This window comes from Sinohyriopsis cumingii, chromosome 6 (genome assembly GCF_028554795.1).
Source record: "Sinohyriopsis cumingii isolate HCF-2022 chromosome 6, ASM2855479v2, whole genome shotgun sequence".
Taxonomy (NCBI): Eukaryota; Metazoa; Mollusca; class Bivalvia; order Unionida; family Unionidae; genus Sinohyriopsis; species Sinohyriopsis cumingii.
The window spans coordinates 69,345,569-69,355,794 of NC_142966.1; the positions used below are offsets into that span (position 1 = coordinate 69,345,569).

At 38.7% G+C, this 10,226-nt stretch overlaps 1 protein-coding gene across 1 annotated transcript in view; it reads right to left on the reverse strand.

Moving 5' to 3' along the window:
• The window catches only part of LOC149797145 (uncharacterized), a 34,275-nt gene extending 31,989 nt beyond the window's left edge, over positions 1-2,286 (reverse strand). The window contains exon 1 of the mRNA XM_089961820.1: positions 2,214-2,286. Within this exon, the coding sequence (XP_089817946.1) occupies positions 2,214-2,240 (27 nt within the window). The 5' untranslated portion in view covers positions 2,241-2,286. The remainder of the gene's footprint in view (positions 1-2,213) is intronic.
• Positions 2,287-10,226: the final 7,940 nt, after the last annotated feature.

Below are 10,226 nucleotides of genomic sequence, written 5' to 3' on the forward strand. Positions count from 1 at the left end.
TGTCTTAAGAGAGTGGTTTTTTCAAGACAGGTTTTACTATATCATGTACCTTTCCCAGAACTTGATTAAATATGGAGGTGATATCCTAGTTTTAAGCAGACTGGATGAAAATTATCACTCCAAAAGTAATAAAAGAAGTATTTAGAAATTTGGGGGCTTATTCTAGCTGTTATAAGCAGCTGAAATTGTATAACTGTAGCTGCTATGCATGCCCTGAATGTGTGCTCTTCCTGAATTACATGATGCTTCTTATTCTAGTCAAATTCATTATACACATGCTATGGTATACTTTCCTGTAGATTTATGATATATCAATAATATACAATGTTAATAAGCTATGTTAAAAAGTATTTCACTCCTGCTTCAATCAATTATAACATGTGCTTTCTTTAAAATGCTGTTAACCAAACTATGATATATTATTGGCAATGTGTGTAATTTACTTTATTCACCCAAGATTATGTATAGGAAGTTTATAATGTCACATTTGTTGTATCCTATATAGAATGTTTATGCTTTTTTCTATGTAAAACAATTCATGAAGTTTTACTGTACCACAAGTTCTAGTATTTTATATGTAATTTTTCAATTTATAATATGCCCATATATATATATATATAACTCCTCTCTCTCTTTCCTCCTGAAACCATCTGTCAAAAATGGTACTAACAGCTGCCTCACTTGGCGCTCAGCATTAAGAGGTTAGTGTTAGGACTGGTCTGCCTGGTGTCAGAATAATGTGACTGGGTGGGATATCATGCTACATGTCTGCGGCATGATGCTCCAGTACTAGACATCCCTATATACTGCCACATTGCAGATATTGTAGCGATATGACAGCAAGGTGCATCAAAGGACAGGGACAACCTGTTATGTACACTAACTGATATATTTTCAAAACATAGGATGCAACTTCTTTATGAATTCCAGTCATCACTAACACATTATCAGCTGAAAACCCCATACAGTTCTGCCAAAATTATGTTGTGTTTCTTCAAAGCATTATCAAGCAAATCAAAAATGTTTTTTCCTGTGGACTCTACTGCCAATTATGGTAATGAAAGAACACCCTGACTTTGCCCTTTTTGATGTCTAAGTATTTGACAAAGACTAGATACAACTCTGTGTCATCATAATCACTACTCCCATCTGTGGCAATACTATATTGCCCAATTTGCATGGCTTCTGCTATTTTAAGCGAAGTATCTTCAGCTAAACACTGAACAATATTAGATGATTTTGCTCTTGTGCACACATAGTTTTCTGTAATTTTGGAACCAGGAAACATTCATTTGAACAAAGGAACAATGTGGTCTGTTGCCACTGGGGTAGTCCACGTTTTATTAAGAACTCAGTAAATAACACCTCTGCATTCATAATTTAGCATCCGTCAAATATCTACAGACTAGTTCTGTACCAAACATGAATTGTAACAAAGAATCTGAGCGTGAAGATTAAAAATTAGAAAACTAGTCTGTTTTCTCCAAAATTAAGCCATACAGCTGATATAAATAGAATATAATGATAGTGTGAGGAAAGTACATGCAGGTTTATTTTACTTTTGTACAAAATTCATTAGACATGGCCAATAGTGTTATATAGATTGGTTCCCTAACATCAATCATAACAATGAATCCAAGGTCAAAGGTTTGAAAGTAGAAACCAGCATGTTTCTTGGAAACTGGACATATAAAAAGAACATATTAATACTGTTAGGAAAGTGCCAGCAAGTCTATGGACAAGTGTACTCTTATTCTGTAGTATGGAGAAGCCGTCTTTTCTTGAATATGATCTGTGGGATTAATTGGGTGTTAATAAAAGTGAGAAAACAAATTAATGATATTTTTGGGAGGGGGGATATACAAAAAAAGCGTAATCCATAAACAGGCACATGTAAAACATAATTTACTGAAAAACAGCATAATGATTATGCCAAAAGCATAATGGTTGGCATGCATGATAATGTCTGTGCAGTAATACAAAAAGTCTTCATCAGTTAATACACACAAGTTTCAGCATATTATTTTGTTTTCTCGCTTGTATGCTAAGTCACCATTTTTTTCCAAGCGTGTCTTACTTTTGAGTCATTTAGTAATGTTGGTATAAATGCTCACCAGATCTTAAGTTAATGTGGTGAATTCTGACTAAAACTAAATTTCACTTCGCTTGACTACACTACACAAGTTAAATATAGCATGCAAAAACAATCTTACCAGCAAAAGGATAACTATAAGGAACATGTTGCTATATAGAACTTTTGGACTTGACAATACTTTCAACTGATGATATCTGGAATACAAGATATGAATATTCTCAGAAAATGAATTGCCCAACAGCAGAATAAATTGAAGAATATGACAGTATTTAATCTGATGATATAAACTCTTCAAATATAGAGTAAGTTACAAGTACAGAAAAAAATAATAGTTAAGAAAATAAACATCTATCATACACAAATATTAAGGTTATACTAATGTGAAAATTTTGATGTCACCAACTCTGAATATTCCTCATATATTTGATCATATGTGCATTTCTAAGAAATTTCCAAAACCCTTGGTAACAGGTGAATTTTGATGACATCACCAAATGTGATTATTCCTCACATCTGATCATTTGTGCATCAATACTCACATAAATTACAAAATTAGCCATACCCTGACAATTTCTAAGAAATTTCCAAAATCCTTGTTAAGAGGACAAAACATGGTGCTGAATACACAGATTACCATACATTATGGCTAGATACCTTCAGAGCTACATTTTACCTAAAACTGTATTTAAAAAGTTTCACCAAAGCATCTACTTTCTCTTTAAAGTGATACACTTTTTGGAGAAAACAACGATTTAAATAAACAGCTTTGTATTTTATGGAATCCTTCTTGAAAATAAAACTACATTCAAGTTTCATGCCTACATTTTTGGCTAGGACTGAAAAATCTGCCTTGATTTTAAAATGAAAATGACAGAAAAATAAAAGACACATTCCTGTATCATAAACAGTTAAATAAATACTTCTTTTAAGATCCTTAATACACTGCAATTTCTACAACAAATGAAATTAATGGAAAGACTTTTTAATAAGTTTAGTCACTGTTTTTCAGTGATTATGCCATGTAGTTTCTAATTACAGTGGGCTGGCCAAATGCTCTCCATAAGTTTCAGTTTCACACAGTTCTTTTTAATGTAAAACTGGCATCTGGGAATGAAAATTCCTTAAGGTGTTCAGAGTAGATTGTTTCCAAATAATTTGGTTAAAGTTTAATTTTAATTAATAAAGGAAAATTTTGGAATGAGCAACTTGAATAGGAATGATCTGATTATGCTATTACAAAATAACTTGAGTCAAGGTCATTTTGGCTATATGTGGCCATCTTTAGAAGCATCACCTCAAAATAAATGGGAAAAGTACTTTGTATGAGTGACACAATTTTCAAAATATTCATTCTTCATATGTAATGGCTCTTTTAAAAAATATTTTTGAAATTCTTATCACTCTAGCATTATCAAAAAAGGAGTTATTTACAAATCATTATATTTAAGACTAAAGACTCAAAATACCAAATGTTATAAAATGATGTATTTGATATAAAAGGCTGTGAACAAACAGCAATGTATGTTTATTTCCCTGATGTACATGTTTCTGTGATTTCTTAGCTATTGTGACAAGGAAATCTACAACCACCAGTGGTAAACTTTACTCATGAGGATTATAAAATGTTGTAAGATAGGTTGAAGTCTTTGTTAATCTTTTTTTAGTTTTATTAATTGCAGTTGGATAAAGCAGTGTTGTACCTTAAGTGATATGAAAATGATGCATTTAAAGTTTTGGGTATTTGTCCCACGGGATTGGCTGAAGAGCATGTTATTAGATCAACTTGAGAAAATGTAACTGATCAAAGGTGGAAACCATCACAACTTAGCATGCTGTCTTATGGTGGGCATTTAGAAAGGTTAATTTTGTATGCTATGACATATGATGACTGCCATGCTTTCAATCAAGTTCAGTTTAATGTAAATATGTTTGTGATATTTTCCAAAATAAAGCTGTCCGGATATTTGAGCCAAGTGTGTATGGAATATTTTAAACACAAAAATTCTCAATTTGGAATATCATTTGAGTAATGTGAGTTTAATGAAACAGTGGAATACATCAAACACAAAACTGCTCACTTTACTCAATGCCTCTATCGCCCGGCATCATAAGTAACAGAAACATAATCACTGGCACTCGATTCAGGGGGAAACCAATGATAATACACTCCCAAATTAGGAGTGTTTTCGCTGGTTTCCCCATGACTCAAAAAGTACATGTGAACTGAATTACAGGCTCTAAATATGGAATATATTAGCACTATATTGGATAGACCAACAAGTAGATTCCTGTTTTTTCCGGCTGTCGGTAAAATAAGAAAGAAAAAAAACACGGAGACCTACTTGTTGGTCTATATATTAGAAAGAAATAATCCATTTGGCTTTGTAGTTTTGTATGTGCACATTAAACACATTTACTATTATGTAAATTAAACATTCATTTTTTCAGATTATTTTAGGTAAAGTTACATAAATACCTTTTCATGATTACATTTTTAGTTTGAATTCAAACAAGCGAGATCAAATTCAAACAAATGCCAAAAATGGGACATTGTACTGTGGCGTTCAAACAATCATTGTATCTGGTTCTAAGTCCAAATTCACCTTAAGTACATCTACTTGCCTGTTATTGGTTGATACTTTTATCAGATCTTAGTTGTGCAATTATTCTAAATTTAAAAACAAACGTCACAAGTTCTGGGGTTTTAAAAACAAACTCGGGCTATGAGTATGACACGAAAAAGTCGAAGCACACACGCTAGCCAAGTCCAGACAAAGTCTAATCATACGGTATGACTAAAATGCGAAATGTTACGAAAAGTGCGAAAATTCGCGAAAAGTTACGAAATGTTGCGAAAAGTTACAAAAAGTTCATTTATAATTAAATTAAAATAATAAAATACAGACAAACAGTCATACATATAATTACAGTTTTATATTGGTTATACAACATATCAATGTTTTAATTAAAATTTTATACAATTTTATATAGTAACTTGGTATTAAGGACATTCTCTTGGCATTCGTCTGTCTACGGGAGACGACGGTGTAGCTCCAGAGTAAGTTGTTGTTTCTCCTTTTTTCTATCCCTCTTTACAGCTTGCTTTATGTTCCTGTCTTCCTCGGCTTTTTGAAGGCCCTGTCTGACAGCTAGGCGCCATGTGGAACGGTCGTTAAGACAGCTCTGCCAGTCGTTGACATTGATGTTGGCCGTCTTCATGTCCTTCTTGCAAACATATTTATAGCTTAGACGTGGTTCTCCAGTCGATCGTGCGCCTTCTGCCAACTCCCCGTATAACAGGTCCTTGGAAATGTGTCCTGGGTCCATTCTCTTGACATGGCCAAGCCAGCGAAGGCGCCTCTCGCTGAGAATGGAGAACATGCTGTTCATGTTGGCACATTCCAGAACCTCTTTGTTGGGTACTTTATCCTTTTACTGGATGTGCAGAATGCGCCGCAGGCATCTCAGGTGGAAGTTGAGTTTCCTCACGTGTCTCGCAAAGGTGGTCCATGTTTGGCTGCTGTAGAGGAGTGTGCTGAGCACGCATGCCTGGTAGACGCGCAGTTTGGATTTCTCAGTGAGATTAGTTTATTTCCAAAACTTCTGGTTCAGTCTGGCCATAACTGCTGATGCCTTGTCATTCCTGCCCTTCACCTCGGAATCAATGGAGAGTGAGCTGGAGATGGTGGACCCGAGGTATGTGAAGTTCTCAACAATTTCAAAGCTGTACCCATCGATGGTGATGGAGGGAGGGGAGTTTGCGTCCTGCGCCATGACGTTCGTTTTCTTCAAACAGATGGTTAGTACAAACTCCTTACAGGCGTAGGAGAGGCGGCATACCAGCTGATGCAGTCCATCTTCCGTCTGTGATGTCAAGGTTGCATCGTCGGCGAAGAGCAGTTTACTGATGAGGACCTCTGTGACTTTAGCCTTAGCACGGAGACGGGAGATGTTGAAAAGCTTGCCTTCAGCCCTGGTATGAATGTACACTCCCTCGCTGTAGTCCTTGAAGGCGTACTGGAGAAGCATGGAGAAGAAGATGGCGAAGAACGTCGACGTAAGGACACAGCCTTGTTTGACTCCGCTGATGACTGGGAAGGCATCCGATGTTGCGCCACTAAAGCACACTGTACTGTGCATCTTTTCGTGGAACGACGTGACGACAGCGAGCGGTCGTGGAGAAAAGCCAATCTTCTGCAGGAGTCTGAAGAGTCCACTCCCACTGACCAAGTCAAACGCCTTCACCAGGTCTATGAAAGTGATGTAGAGGGGCATCTGCTGCTTGCGAAACTTCTCCTGCAACTGGCGTAGTGAGAAGATTATGTCTGCAGTTGACCTGCTGGTTCGAAAGCCACACTAGTACTCTGGGTAGGCGCTGGAGGCTAGGGTCTAGAAGCGCGCCAAGACAACAGGGGCAAAAGCCTTTCCGACGATGCTGAGGAGGGAGATTCCCCGGTACTTGTTGCAGTCGCTACGGTCTCCTTTATTCTTGTACAAAGTGACGATGTTGGTGTCACGCATGTCCTAGGGGATGTGTCCCTGTTCTCAGCAGAGACAGAGGAGTATATGTACGGGCTGGAGCAGTGCTGATTTCCCGCTCTTGAGGACTTCAGGCGGAATGCTGCCGCTTCCAGGAGCCTTCCCACAGGCAAGGCAATCGATGACTTTTCTGAGCTCTTCCAGGGTGGGCGGTGTGTCTAGTTCCTCCGTGACTGGCAGGCCTGGGATGGTGTCCAGGGCGATGTCGGTGACGATGATTTGGGTTGCATAGTGATAGTGATCGACCCATCTCTGCAGTTGCTTGCCGTGGTCTGTGATGACTTCGCCCGTCTTGGACTTGAGGGAGGATGGCGGTCTTGGAGGTGGGGGGGGGGGCTGTCGCCTTCTTGATACACTCATACATTCCTCTTGCAACCCCGGTGTCTGTATACTGGTGCAGAGGTTCAGCCGGTATGTTTTGTCACAGCGGCGGTCGGTCTTCTGGGCTTTGTTCCTAGCATTACTTAGGGCTTGTAGTGTACTGAGGCTAGGTGCAGTCTTGTATACCAGGAGGGCTTTACTCTTCGCCTCAGTCACGAGTTCCATCTCCTCTCAGTTGGCCTCATACCAGTCTGCATTTTAGCGGTCCTTCTTCCCGTAAGCAGTGATGGCTGAATTGTACACAGAGTCACGGAGCTTGGGCCACTTGAAGTCGATGGTGCCATCAGGTGTCGCTTTGGTGAGAGCTTCCTGCAGTTTGCTGATGAACTGCTGTGTTTTCTCTGGGCTGCTTGTAAAGTAGGTGTTGATGCGTGGGCGACCCTTTTTATTGGCGTGGTGCAGCTTCTTGGGTATTATTCGCACCTTGTTGGCCACGACATAATGGTTCGTGTCTCAGTCGGCACTGTGATAGCTGCGGATGAGGAGGACACTGGCCAGTTCTGCACGCCTGGTGATGATGAGATCTAGCTGGTGCCAGTGGCGTGAACGTGGGTGTCTCCATAACACCTGGTGGATTTTTATTTGTTAATATAAAAATGTCACCTTTTCGATGGTAAAATTATGTTCCCGTTTTGTACGTTTTACAAGAATGTGTGTGTGTGTGTGTGTGTGTGTGTTGTGGAGTTTTAACGTAGCCTAACAATTGCCTCTTAATGCTGAGTGCTAAGTGAGGCAGCTGATAGTACCATTTTAATAATTCTTTGGTATGACTCGGCCTGGGTTCCAACCTGCGACCTCCCGCATTCAAGGCGGAAGCTCTAACTACTTAGGGCATCGGAGTGGTCGATGATAATGATGATGATCTCAATAACGATGCTGATGATGTTATTAAGTATGATTTTGTTTGCTTTCATAGCGCTAGGGAAGGTATAAAGTCCTTGACAGTAGCTGCTGAAAGAGAACATCTCTTTATAAAGAACACTAACTTAGACACCACAGACCATATAAACTTTGAAGGTCTCAGACAGGATCCAGGATCAAATACCATCATGGCGGCTTACCACATGTCTTCAAAAACTGCTTTATACAGTACTGTTGACGGAGACTGCCTGTTCAACTCCCTTTCCACCTACCTCGTCGGCAACGGATCAAGAATTATTGAACTCCGTTACAGATGCAGCATCGAACTTGCCCTAAACAAAAGATAAAATTCAGAAACATTCCATGTATTCAGGCTTTGTACTGTGCTCGCCTGACTTTCACTACACATGTCTGGAATGTCCAACTATTGGAAAGCCTGTATCATTTTTTTTTATTATTGTTTTTTTTTATTTCTTTTTTTTTTTTTGTATGATGGCCTTATCAAATTTGTTAAATTCGAAATTAGAATCAGTGTACCCTGCAATGAATGGGTCGAAGAATTATAGCTTTGTCAAAATGAATTGTGTTTTTACACCAATGTTCTGTGATCAAGAAGAACCAACCATAACCATCATGTGGACAAATACAAATACTGCACACAAGAACGGCTTCGTCAAGAAAAGAAAAAACACTGTGGATTCCTAACCACTTTGTATCCCTGGTATCACTGATTTAAAAGTCCAAGCTTGTAGAGTTGACATTCGATTATATTGAGGTCACTGCCTCACCACAATCCCCAAAATCGGTGGTAAATACTCAGACTGAACGTATCCGTGAAACCGGGTTGGGATCTACAACGTGGCCGGAGGAGCCTGCTATAGAAGACATAAAAATTCCACCATCCTAATCAACTTCAGAAGAAGAGCTAGTCTCTCACAACAGTAAACATGAAGGATTGAAGCAAGTAAAATATCTCAAAAACGGCTTTGATGACACGAGTTATAGTGCATACTTTAGCGTCAGTGGAAATCCCAGTCAAATGAAGACATTAGGACTTCTATTTCAAATTTGGGCATTTGTGCTATAAGTACAGAACGGGAATTTAACATGGTGGGACTATATACGGCCAAGGGAAATTTAATATATATGGGACGATATACAGACCATGGGAAATTAACATGGCGAAATTTAACATGGGCGGAACAAGGAATAGTTCAACTTAGGTCGGGAGTGTGTAGGGGCAAGGGGAGTCGAAACATAGGTATGTATAGTGAAAATGGATTGAGACTGTCTAGGCGAACTGCACTTGGAACCTTGGGGACCTTGAACATGGATGGGGACAATGGGGAAATTGTATAGGGCCTGTCTAGGAACAAGGCTGGTAGAGGGCCAAACACAACAGAGCTAGAGACAGACATATACTAATGCAAGACCGAGATTTATCTATAAAGCAATACCTGAAACTGAAATCATGTTTTCGGTGTTCATAAATTTGCAGTATTGCAATGATGCTATAATAGCTATAATCAAGGAAAAGACCAACGCCAAAATGGGTGTGACTAAAAGTAACGCTAAAATTACGAAGTTTGTCCCTGAATTTAAAGAAGACTACATCTCCCCGGACATTAGGTTGCTTTGGTTTAGACTAAACCTAGTAACTATTTATAATCTTAACTTGTGTGACGATCGCGAATAAACACCCATGTATATATTTATAGCAATAACCTGTTGAAACTCATATGGAAAACCCGCTATCTATTTATAGCTGCTACTTGTGGGAAATTCCTTTGGAAACACTCGCTATCTATATATAGTCGCAACTTGTGTGACGTTCCTGTTTAAAAACCCAATTATCTATTTGTAGCTAAAAACCTGAGGAGAAACCCAAGTCTATATTTATAGTCTCAAAATTTCTAGCTTCAATGACGGCACTGTACTTAGGGAATAATGGCAACATTGTTGCAAGTGAGTGACCTGAATACGCGCTACTGTAGTTAAGTAGGTAGGTGAAATGAACTTAATAGGGATAAAGGGAGTTTTATAGGGATGCACAAAGAACAATACATACATGCATACAAACAAACGTACGCGGGCACACATACACACATACACAGATACATACACAGATACAAACTCACAAACGTACGCGATCACACATACACACATGCAAACACACACACATACAGACACGTGCGTACCCACACAAACACAAAGACCACTACACACACTAAAATCGTTATGAGTTCGCTTAGAATGTAAGAGAAGGAGATGAAGCATATCTATCTCTTAAACCACAAAATTAGTATATATTACACCCACTAACCATATACACTATCCAAGTGCTCTTTGT